This window comes from Crocodylus porosus, unplaced genomic scaffold (genome assembly GCF_001723895.1).
Source record: "Crocodylus porosus isolate Cpor-Errol unplaced genomic scaffold, CroPor_comp1, whole genome shotgun sequence".
Taxonomy (NCBI): Eukaryota; Metazoa; Chordata; order Crocodylia; family Crocodylidae; genus Crocodylus; species Crocodylus porosus.
This window is the reverse complement of record NW_017728932.1, coordinates 15,234,626-15,247,012: the sequence shown is the minus strand read 5'-3', so window position 1 is coordinate 15,247,012 and position 12,387 is coordinate 15,234,626. Positions and strand designations below refer to the sequence as shown.

The window sequence follows — 12,387 nt, the reverse complement described above, 5'->3', positions numbered from 1 at the left end:
CCACAATGAATACTCTTTAGGATTTCAGCAAGAAGTACTAATACAGCTTGATCTGTCTCCTTTCACTAGGAAAGTTAGACAGGAGACAAGACCAGGAGTGATGTCACTTTGAATCTGTTACCTTCCATTTCACATACAAAAGCAGTGATTTCTCCATGGTACTGCAACTTAGCACATTTTCTGCAAATACATTATAAATTTGGTAACTAATTTGTAAGTGATGAAGAAAACCAGGCATGACCATTTTTGCCAATTCCTATGCCTTAAGAAATAAGAGATTATTTTGAGTATGTCATTTGTTTGCAAATGCATGAATTCTAAATGATAACCTGCAGAAACATAATGGAATACAATATGCATAAAGTGCTGAAGACCAGTAAGTAATTGTATATAATCGAGGGAATATTTGATGTAATATAGGACAGGGAAATAATGGAGAGCTCTGTGAGTATTCTGTCTGAAGGTGTATGCGATTACACGAAGAAATGTAAATCATTGAGACTGATCTCTTCAAAAATCACCTGAGGGAGATGGATGTCCAACTCACATTAATTTTAATGGGAAACATGCAAATCCCCTAGGCATCTTTGAAGATTTCAGTCTGACTGTATACACAGAGCTTGTTTCAATGTTAAATTACATCTATGCTCAGCGATTTGACTGCCATCACCAGGCAGGATTATTGTGAGCTATGGTTTTGTGATGCTTATAAATTTGTAAAATCAGGAGCCCCAAAGCTTAATTCATTATGGAACTCAGAGCCAGTTATTTAAGTTATTGATATCTAATTTAGTGTTCTTCCCCTGGTCAAAAAAGGGTTGAAAGCACGCATTTGCATCTTATTAGCGCATCATTTGGGGAAATCCTGATCACCCACTGACATGGAACTGAGTACATAAAATATAAAACTGACAAGATGCATGGCATTTGGGTTTTAATGCCTCTTACCAATTTCATCAAGTAGCTCCTGGGCTGGTGGAGGCAGCTCATCCATAAAGTGGTCTGATGCCTGAGAAAACGCTGGGATTAAGTTAGCTGAAAAAAATGTTGAATCAATTAAGAGTGATATATCTTTTCTGAATGTAATACAAGCTCCAGTTATGATGCTTATGAAACATATTAGGCTCATGAACTTCCCTAAGCTGGGCTTACTCACATGCTATTAAATGCCTTTAAGTAGATCTTGGATTCAAAACAGATTTAGAGCTGGACTTTCAGCCACAGGCCTCAATTTTGTGGGTACAAGTTCTGAGGCAACAATATTACATTTACAGCTTAGTTCATTTATAGTAGGCATTCAATTTCTGAGTCTGGAAGTACAGATTGGAAGTCTAGCATCCAAGTAACCTAATAATCACTGATTGTGTAAAATTGTATTCACTGCTATTTGTCCCTATAAAAATAGAGGCATGGTTAAGGTCTGCCTGAAAATGTGTCTCTTACAGTAAGGCAGCTGTAAGACTACTTTAATAACATGATTTACCTTTCCCCAGGTCATTCTGCTCAGTGGTAGAAATGGGTTTACCAAATTCTTTCCTGGCCTTTCTTAAAGATGAGGCTGCTCCAAGGTCTGACAAACCACTCTGTAAAAAAATATATATACATATTATAAACATTATAATGGAAATCACTGTTCTACGTTTTTCTTCAGTCTACTAAACACAAGATGAGAAGATCCTGCAAATACCTTGCATAAAGTTAATTGCTTCTGATCTTCATGTTAAACCCTTAACCAAAAAAATAAAAACATAAAGAAAAGGAGCACCTGACTGACTACAACCCTCTCCAATGAACACTGTTGTTTTTTTTAATCTTAGGGCTTTCCGTCTTAACAGTACTACAAGGTTTCCTTTTCAATGTTAACACTTCATTGCACCATGATCACCATCCTTCCAGACAAGGACAAAAAGACAGGACTTCCCCTGGGAGACCAGTTTTGTCACTCCCTGAGGGGAGATGGAGTTGAATCCATTGACTGTAGACACAGACTTGTGCACCTGTAAACCTCAAATTATTCAATCCAGTTAAAGCTCTATACAAAAGTGTCCCAGAGATACATATATGCAGAAAAGTGTGTGATAAGCCCCCACAGTTCTCAAATTGGAAGTAGGAACTTGGTACAAGACTTCATTTCAGAAAGATTTTTGAGGAGAGTGAGTCACACTAATGTAAAATGTCTCTACAGTGCAAGTCATGACAGAGTTCGGCTGTTAATGTGTTTAATGAACTCCAACTCTCTGCCTTGCAAATCCAAATAGGCAGAGCAGACCCAAGGACTGCCACTGTCCTGGCTGAACAAATTCTAAATTTCATCTTTAAATGACAACTCCACCGGAAAATAACAGTAAGAAACGTATGAAAGCAACTATTTATATGTAATTCTCTGGAATAGCAGTTAAGATAATGTTCTGGCACGGAGATATTTTCAGCTCCAAAAGGAATAGTACAAATGGGTAAGGTTTCCTTGGAAATTTGGTGGTTATAAAGAGGGCTTTTTGACACAAGAGAATTGATAATGTTGCACCAAGTCTATGCATGCAGAAAAAGGACAAATCATGCCCCTTAATACACTGGCTTTCTGATGACTTGTGCAGCGTAATTATTCACAGGACCAGGATGCTTCCATTTGTAAACTGTTTCCTAAGGAACCATTCTTCTTTGCTTGCATGTGCCTTCCCCAACACCACGCTGAAAATCTTTCCTTCACTTTCAACTGAAATGCACAGATCTGAACATGCACTTCTTTACAGTCACGCTTAATTCTCACTCCTAGCAAATCAAGACCATGATATGGTCTAGAAATCAGCTGTCGACTTATGTCCTGATACCTTCTGGGACACTAACTTGTGCACGTGTACAGATGCTTTGAGTCTACTAGTAAGATACTGAACAATGAGCTAAATAACACAATTCACTTCTCAACCATACTGTGGCCTTCACAGCATAGCAAGACTTTTTTTAAAATAACATCATACATATAAATATAAGCAAAGCAAGCTCTTAGGGAAAACAGGGTCATCCTGACCACGCGCAAGTCAAGAGAGCACTTTAATTTCACACACAATATTCATAAAATTCTATGAGTTCTAGCTCCAATTATATTAAGGGGATTTCAAATGATATTACAGCCTCTTGCAATTATATGAAGGTATTTTGACAAACTATGAAACAGGACAGAATTTAGAAATTTAGCTGGTATAAAGGAGTGTAATTGCCTACACATACAGGCTCAGTCAATTCAAGTGAGGAAGTTTCCGAAGGGACGGAGGGCAGTTCAGTGCTCCTTTGCTTCTCACAGGCCATAGTAAAAGTGCTGGATGCTGTTACGGCAGTATCTTGAGTAGACCAACAAGAGGTATCCAGAGGTATTTCATGGGTGTTTCTGTATTTTTTAGTGGTTGATGACACCTTTTTCTCTGGAACAGAGTAGGTGACAGAAGAGCAGGCAGGTGAATTTTGTTTTTTGTTATATGGCTATAATTAAGCTGCTTATTCAACACATACAGAGCCAGTTTTTTTTAAAAATCTGCTTGCAGTTGCACATGTGAATTGCACACACAGCTACATATCAGCCTTTGAAAAAAATTTCGCCCAAATTAATCCCTAAGCAGAAAATCAGTGGTATCATTATTGTTTGTGACTTGGATTTCCTTTTAATCATGACAAAGAGGATACCCATTAAGCAACCTTGACTACTGTATTGATAAGGACACTGAGTTAAGGAATATGGAGACTAAGCTACATAAAAAAACCTGGTTGTTTTCCAAACAGTATTTTGGAAGTACAAAGCCATAGTACTACAATCTCATGACAGAACAAATGTACTAGCAGCAATAAGATAACTAGATAATTAACTGACTTGGATCTTGGAAACATTAAGGAAAAATGTAAGCCTCAGACCTCATTTAAAATCTAAATTGCTTACATTTCTAAGACCTTTCTCTGCCCAAGTTGTGAAAAGTACTTTTAGCCATAATTTATTTTCTGGAACTTTTCAAAACTTGGCTTTTTCAGCTGTGCTTGCAGAAAGTCTCCTCCTCACTAAGTGGACTCTCATTGGGTGCATCTACAAGAGACACTGTTAGGTGCATTAGCCTAGGGCACATGTCTACATGTTCACATCCTTAATTCAGTTTAAAAATGGTGATTTTGGCCTAATCATGCCTACATTTGATACCTGCAAATGCAGGTATCAAATTTAGACATAGATAGTTAAAGCACATGAACGTTGTGTGTGGGGACTGATTTAAGATTGACTTTAGTCCCAAATCAGTTCACACACAGAGTTAATGCACTTTAACACCTGCATGTGTAGACACCTACCTAAACCCGCTTAATGCACATGAAGCTAATGCACATTAAATTTAGGCATGCTTAAATGCACGTGTAGACACACCTATTTTGTATAATTATTTAAACCAAAGACATAACACTTCAAAGCACAACACTTAACATCTTTTATAATTCCCTGGTCTAACCCAGATTTAATTTCACTAGTACCAGCTGAAAGGCTTCTACCACTCATATCAACTGATACTACATTAGCAAGTACAAATAGGAAAGATTGACTCCAAGTGCCAAAGAGTTAAGCAAGTCTCTACAGCTCCCCTTTCCCATCCAGTTTACCTGGGCTGAGTGGAGTGCTGACACTAGTTGGTGCATGACCCACTCTGGGTGTTTTACAAGTTGAATCCTTACTAGAATTCTCTCGCTCATAAGAAATACTGGACAAATCCTGAATATCTGTCAATGATCTAAAGGATTAACAATGAAAGAGACTCATATGGTTACAAGATCTGTTTTTAAATATCACTTTCTTACACATTTCATATTACTTCATCGTGCTATTTGTAGGTTCCGTAACAGTTTAAATTTACGTCAATTTGTTTGGTCTTCCAGAGTAAGTGAGGGAGTCTTTATGACAATGGCATGTAGAGTTCTCAAAAGACTCAAGAACACCTATGTCAAACTTCCAGCAGGGCTTAAAAGACAGAGAAGATACCTTAGCTATCAATCTTTTTCAAAAAGAGTTGAGAAATGAATCTCAAGAATAAAAGAACCTTCAGCTGGGACACAGAGTAGCTCAAAGCTCTTGGATACTTGCAGCCTTAGATGTCCTCTGTGTGAACAACTTACACTCAGTGAAACAACTACACAGATATCCTCAGAAGAACCTTCGTTGTCCACTAAATATTACTTACAGTTTGAAGCCCTTGCAGAACTGTGGCCATATCGAGTAACACAACTTACATGATTTTACAGTAAGTATTCCCTCAAAACATATTTAGTAGGCTTTGCTGATCTGAAGGAAATATTTTCTCTTGGCCACTGAACACTGTCTTAATCAGAAGTTTATATGTAATCTTTCCCTACATTAAAAAAAAAGCTTGATTTCCAAATTAAGGTAACAAATTATTCTGCCATGTGGTTCTGTCCTACCAAAACAATAACTTAAAAAGCTCCATCATTTTATTCAGAGTCCATATTTATTTGCAAATAAATGTTTTTTAACTGTGAATTAATCATTTTCTCTCTAGAGAAAAGACAAAAATTTTCTGTGTTCATCCTACTTAACATGTTCAGAGGAAATGAAGATTCCCAAGTACCTTAACTTGCCTGCATAGTGCTGTGAGGGAGTGAGGCCTAGGAGCAGCCGTGAACTCCCTAGCGCCCCCTACCGTCACGTTAGGGTGGACTCAGCACCCTCAGAATCTCGCCCGCCACAACTTTGCTGTTTAACAGGTTAAATGGGAGGCTGCCTTTGTTCCCCTAGTGAACGGTACGCGTGTTCTTGCCCCTACTCCAAATGGGGCACCTCTGTGCGCCCCTCCCTTAAGGGGTATGCGTGCCTCCAAACCTCCCCTTTAGCACGCCCCAAGCCTCGCAGCTGTTCCGTGGGACGTTGTACAGTCCCCTGCCCCTCAGGTGCTCTTTCCCTGGCCCCCTGGGCTCGTCGCCCGCCTGGCGCCCCCTGGGCCGGGCTCCTACCCACTGGCCTGTTACCGGCGCCCCGGGCCTGTCTCTGCTCCGCTATCCGGCTCCTACCGGCGCCCCTTGGGCCTGGCCCGCCGCCACCGCACCTGCCGCCCCCTCTGGGACCTATACCGCGCCTCTCGCGCTACGCGTTTCCCGCTCTTGGGGCTCAGGTGGCCCCTTGACCCTTTCTTGGGTCTTTGCCAAGAATCCTGGGTTGGGCTCAGGTGGCCGGAGCCTTACCTGGTCTCCCCGACCCTACTGGGTCTTTATCAGTCAGAGCCTGCCCCACTGTGGGGCCTGTGCCGCGCCCCTTGCAGCTGGGGCTACAACCCCCACTCAGCGAGTGCCCTCCTGGCGCTCCCTATACTGTGCCCGCTGTGGCACTGTGCCCCCTAATGGGCACCGGGAACCCCCAAGCTGCTGGGGAGCTCCCGTGAGGCCTCCTCACTCCCCTACAGCCTCACCCAGTCCTCCAGTGTAACTGTAACACAACGCAAGCCACCTGGCTTCAACACAAACAACAGAGCCTCCTGCTCATCACACATAAACACCAAGCCCCCACCAGGGCTCTCAATCCTACCACCTTTTAGGGTGCTCTTGTTCCCAGCATCATCACAGCCAGCCAGTGCAACAACGGCAGCATCCGCCAACTCAGGCTGCTCAGCTCTGCCACAGAGCTCCCACTCCTGCAGCAGACAGAAGGGAACTACTCCTGGGCCCAGGCCTCAGTTGTTATAAAGGGCCCGGCCCTGCCCCCTTCCGGTCACCTGACCAGCTGGTTGCCCTGGCAACCCACAGCTGCCCTGCCTTGATGATTGGCAGCTCTGACAACCCTCACCTGAGCTGCCCTGGTGACTGGCAGCTCACCTCTTCTTCATCTCAGGCACGGAGCACCCCAGTGCCTCCGTGACAAGTGCCCAGATGACTTTCTGTTTCCCTAATTTAATTATGACTGGATATGCAAATACTTTGATGTAAGCTAAGGATGACTATGTTTGTTTGCTTTTTTTGTGATGAAATACTATCTGTTTACTCTGCACTAGCATCGTGCTTCTGAAGGTCTGTTCTGGCACATCATCGCATTTTATAGAAATGGAAAACTTTAGAATGGTAATGACTGATCTGCTGCAGGTTCGCTATGAGATAGCATGTAGCCTTACATATAGTTTTCTTTGAACTCTTCCAGTGCCTCTCCAGGTATCATTTCTTGTGCTGCTTCAACGCTGTAAAGAGAAAAAATTAAAAGCTCATATTCATTGATTCTCTTGGAAAAAAGTGAAAATAAACTTTTAAAAAAGAGAACAAAGGAAAGTAAAGAAACTTAAAAGACAACATCCCTGGGGCTTGAGTAAGACGCATCAAAAATCAAAACTCACCAAAAATCAAAATCAAAATCAGGCCTTGAGAAAAGGAAGAGAGAGGCAGGAAAAAAGGTGTTGCATAAACTAGAGAGGAATCTGCAGTGCACCTACCACAACCAATACACACAAAATTCTTTACAGGAGTTCCAAATAAAACCACGGAAAAATTAAGACTTGTAAGACTTGTCACTATTTCTAAGACTTGTTGTTACTCCCTTTTCCCACCCGTTTTCTGTTTTGTTTATGTTGTAGCCACTCCAGAGAGCAGATACTATTGCCGATTAAGTGAATGTATAGCACCTAGCCCACTGGGGCAGTGATTTTGGCTGGCTTCTCTGTAACACAAATAAAAAATAATAATGGAATAGAAGCACTATATCTGACAGTTAACCGCAGCAGCAAGTCTCCAAATACTGGCTCATACTAAGTGCTGAAAAGGGTCACAGACTATGCTTCAAACTCTGCTACCTCCCAAAAGGGAAAAGATATGGTTTAGTATGCCACCTGAGCTGCAGTACTAAGGTCTGACAAGTTATAAAACACAGGATGAAAGCCTGGGATTGAACAGCTTTGCTCTAAGATTTTGGCAGGTCCATGTAATATGTATATCTAATATATACAAATTACTTTTCTTATTTACATCCTAACTAGCTCATTAAGCAAAAAGAAGGATGGTAACACAATAAAAGGCAAAGCCTCATCTGATCCGTGAGTCCTGCTAATGTTTCTTGGCCAGGAAATACAATACATATATCACCATTAAAAATACCATTGGCAGCTTATTTCAGCATTAGGTATTTCAGCAGGATTAATAACGAAAAAGCACAATCCATATAACCTAATTTATGCTTGAAGTGGCAATGAAAATAATAAGTCTTTCTACCTGGCTACAGGCATATGGCTGAGTAGATTTACTCCCACGGTGTTATTGCTAAGGTTTTCTTTTGCTGTGTTGCAGAGAAATATTTTTCTTCCTGAATACAAATAGGAAATATTCACCATTATTGGGTTTTGCAAATAAAAAAAATGACATAACTTATTGAACAGGAAATTACAACTTTATTTTACAACTTTATTATATTTTTCAGTTCTTGTGACCTCTGTCTTGGTTATTCTCAAAAGACAAATGTGTTTTTAAAAACACATTTTCATAAACATATCCCAGCTGCCAGACATTCTACCATTGGGGGATTGGGTATATTGAAATGTTTTAAAATTCCTTCTGAAAAAAACCTGACAAAAAAGAATAGACGTGCAATGCCAACATTTCCATTCCAGATGTATTATTATAGGTCTTCTGGTTCTCAAACTCCAGGGATGTCTGATAATCAGATTATTAGTGTATGTGGCAATCTGGTTATTAGTGTATGCAGGAAACTAATTTGATTTTCATCTCATTCCCTCACAAATTACCTGAAGCTACTAAATCAGCAATGGGTATAATAGAAACTGGCTATAACAATAGACTTTCTGATTGCAATGCAACAAGTGCACGATCAAAACTTCCCTCAGCTCAAATCATTAATTCTATGTTCAGGTCTGACTATACAAATCCTGTGTGCCCTCAACTCCTACTGAAGTCACTACAAATGGAGAAGAAGCAGGCCAGCAAGACTTTACCTCTGGCTGATAGGAAAGTTCCTAAGTAGATAAATAGCATGCCAGGAATTGGCAGGTTTGTGTCTGCTGCAAGGAGGGCATGAAAATAACTGGAATCTATTTAATAGCATTACCTGACTCCACATCAGCACAGATCTGGTTTGGTACACGGGCTTTTGGGGTTATTTCTAATTCACCTTCATAACTTGAGGTCTGAAGAGAAAGAATGCAATAAATTAAAAATTCTGGCAGTCATACTGCAAAGGGAGAACTCTTGCCCCCATGTGATGTACGCCCTAATCAGTGTGGAAAGCAGTAAATCTCTCAGGAACTTCAGTGTCAAGCGCAATAACGAAAAGTGTTTGTTGCCTTTGACACTCTTCACAAATAGTTTCATCGTCTCTAAGAAATGAATAAAAATTGTCTTCCAAACATGGAAGGGTATAATGAATAGTGCTGGAAGGGATGTCTTACTTGAAGGCTGGCCTAAATTTTTTCTTAGCTTACAGCAGGATTTATCATTTTAAGGTTATCTAAAAGCCTTAATTTCCCTGTAAAACATGATCTGAGAGATGATTCTCAAGTCATGAAGAAGGACTGCTGTAAAATAAAGATGCCATGACAACAAGTTTAGCAGTTTTCAATAGCTCTTTTCCAAATCAGAGACAAACAAACAAAGCCTTGGTATATATTTTACTCCCATGAAGACTTTGATTTTACCTCTACTTCTGAGTCGCCTTGAGTAACAGGAGGGAAAAATTCATCAGGGTCAGCAGTGAAAAATTCATCGGATAGGTCAGGAGAAGAATCAGAGGAATGATCTAACACCCTCAAATGCCCCTGTGAAAAATGTTAGAAAATATGAATTGAAGACACTTTCACGTCTCCATATGGCATAATATACTTCTTAAACAATATTAACATGTCAAGTTGAAATCAATAAGCTTCACTCTCCCATATTCTTCCCAACTTATTCTTCTCACATGTTCATTGGGGCACCTATGACTTTTACATTATTTCTCTGCATGCCTCTTTCACTTGTCACGGGAACATTTGAGCCTGCAGCCACCTCATGTTGTGGGCTATCACAGCCTAAATGAAGTGGAGCCAGAGCTTTGCCAGTACTGTTGGAAGTCATAGCAGCAATTCAATATGTTGCTTTCTTCTGTCTGACTCTGTCACGTGCCCAGAGAAGGGCATCAGAGAGCAGAGAAAAACAGAGCTATGCTTCTAGTCCTGACCTCTTTCAGTCATTAAAATAGCCAGTGGCATTGTTCTGTAAAAAGAGTGTAAACCCTGGCAAGAGCCCAATCTAGATCATTACATTCTGTCTACAGCACCTAAATTGCCTGGAGTTTTAACTGGATACTGAAGTCTTCACTTCCTGCATTAACCTGCTCTAAAGTGCTATTAAAAATCCCAGGTGTGCTGTAAAATGGACTCATTACCTTCTCAAACACGAGACGCATCTCTTTTCCTCATATCATTTGGGAGGTGGAAGGCTGAAGGGGGAGTGTAGTGGGTTAATAGTGAGGCTTCTTATTACCTGGACTGTTTAAATCAATGGAAACCAGATTTCAAAAAGTATTTAGGTACCTAATTCCCATTGCAATCAGTGTGAGTTACCTAACCTGGACTGATGATTTTGAAAAGCACAGTACATGTACTTAGCTGCCTGGCACTGGGAGCACTTATAATGTTAAAATTGTCTATAAACTATTTTTATGTTCTACCAAGCAGATCCTGACTTTTCAAAAATAAACATTTTTGGAATACAAGATGTGCAGCCCACATTGTTTGAAGTGCTGAAATAATAATCCCATATACTGTCAATGTACAGATAAATCTCTTTTCTTCATGGGAGTTACAGGCAAAAAAAAATGTATCCTAGGTATGCTTTGTGCATTCTCCTACCAAATTTTTCTACTCCACAGGCATGTATGTGCTGTCCCATCATTCTGTGAAAATCACTTAAAAACATGAATCAATTCAGATTTGGCAATAGCTTTTGTTCTACTGCTCTTGGTTTCTTTAGCTCCTCATCACTGGGTATTTTTCATTTGATTGCTCTATATTTCAGCCGACCTCCCACTGCTCAGATTGCCTAGATGGTTTTACAAAACCAAACAAATGGAAGATTCCTGGGCAGCTCACAGCTAGAAGATGAGCATTATCTGGTTGTCTTCATAGTTCAATGTGCAACACACAGAAACGAGTATAATCTATTTTATAGATTACTGCTAGCAATTAGATTTCTTGGATTCAAGCACATACCCTAGAGAGATTCTGAGATCCTCTAGAAATGTCTGAATTCTTATAAGAGGCTGTTCCAGACTCTGCTTCCTCATCTTTTGATGGAGACTGGCAATTTCTACCTAAAAAATTGAAGCATGTTAGAATTGAGCACAATTATTATGCACAGAATAATATGGATGGGCTAGTTTGAGCAACTGATGAATTACAAATGTGAAAAAACGACATCAAAGCTAAATGATGTGTCACGCATGTGGGAAGACAATGACAATTAAATGCCCCATTTCAGGCATGTGAACCTTTACTAAGCTCTGGTATGAAAGTGTTTTTCTTTAAAATACCTTTCACACCACATCACTAATAATTCATTTCTTAAATTTTCTATAAGCCACATATTAGGATCTAAGCAGGCACAATTCAGTAATAAAGCACTATTCAAAGGATCAAACCTCAAGACTCCAAGCACGTAAAATGTTACCCATTTTCAGGACTTTATCCTACTCCTGCCAACCTTTTGCTTGATGTGCCATCAGGTCACTGCCCTCATGTGAAATGCAACTGTATCACAGTCATTTTCATCTCTGTTTTTGGATGCATCTCTGCCACAAACTGAGTTCTTGGCTATTTGTCAGTGTGGTTGTGAGGGATGTGAATGTAGAAAGACATGCAGCAGCTGGAATCTCACAAACTACCCACCTGATTTGGTTACATCTCAGAAACAGACCCTTTGGTTCAAGTAAATAATCTATTACATATTTCTAACTGCCAACATTTCCTTTTTGATCTTCATGCCACTCTCTTTTCTCTCTGTGCATGGGTACATCAACATTAATTGTTTAGTGTCTCCACACCTTCCAAGACAAATATTAAGCAGCAACTAAATTCACTTAGGAAATGTAGCTTTGACCGACAAAGATTTTCAATGGAGGGTCTCTCTTAGTCATGCCTATAGGACAAGCCACAACCACTCTGGACCCCCAGTTCAGGCTGGGATTCTCCAGCCTGATCATTCTTATTTGGACCAGATGATGAATACCTCATCTTGGTGCCATACAGCAATGTAGCTACTTATTAACCTCAAATTACTCCATGTTCTGTGAAACACAGTAACCCAGAAACACAGGAAATGTGGATGGTTTGACTTTTCTATAGCAGTCACGGTTATGGTCTACTCATGATTGCCACATGGCACTGGCCA

General features: G+C 40.3%; 1 protein-coding gene across 6 annotated transcripts in view; it reads right to left on the bottom strand.

The window, feature by feature from the left end:
- TEX14 (testis expressed 14, intercellular bridge forming factor) overlaps positions 1-12,387 on the bottom strand; it is a 50,235-nt gene that overhangs the window by 10,629 nt on the left and 27,219 nt on the right. For 5 of the 6 annotated variants that reach the window (XR_002102998.1, XR_002102997.1, XM_019545706.1 and 2 more), the window contains exons 17-25: positions 11,211-11,311; positions 9,657-9,776; positions 9,071-9,149; positions 8,221-8,311; positions 7,137-7,199; positions 4,627-4,754; positions 3,226-3,416; positions 1,484-1,583; positions 949-1,035 (exon numbers count right to left, since the gene is read on the bottom strand). Coding sequence is in view for 4 of the 6 variants with exons in the window: in XM_019545706.1 (XP_019401251.1) it covers positions 949-1,035; positions 1,484-1,583; positions 3,226-3,416; positions 4,627-4,754; positions 7,137-7,199; positions 8,221-8,311; positions 9,071-9,149; positions 9,657-9,776; positions 11,211-11,311 (960 nt within the window). In the remaining 2 variants the exon portion in view is untranslated. The remainder of the gene's footprint in view (positions 1-948; positions 1,036-1,483; positions 1,584-3,225; positions 3,417-4,626; positions 4,755-7,136; positions 7,200-8,220; positions 8,312-9,070; positions 9,150-9,656; positions 9,777-11,210; positions 11,312-12,387) is intronic. The other variant, XM_019545707.1, reaches the window with a different exon arrangement.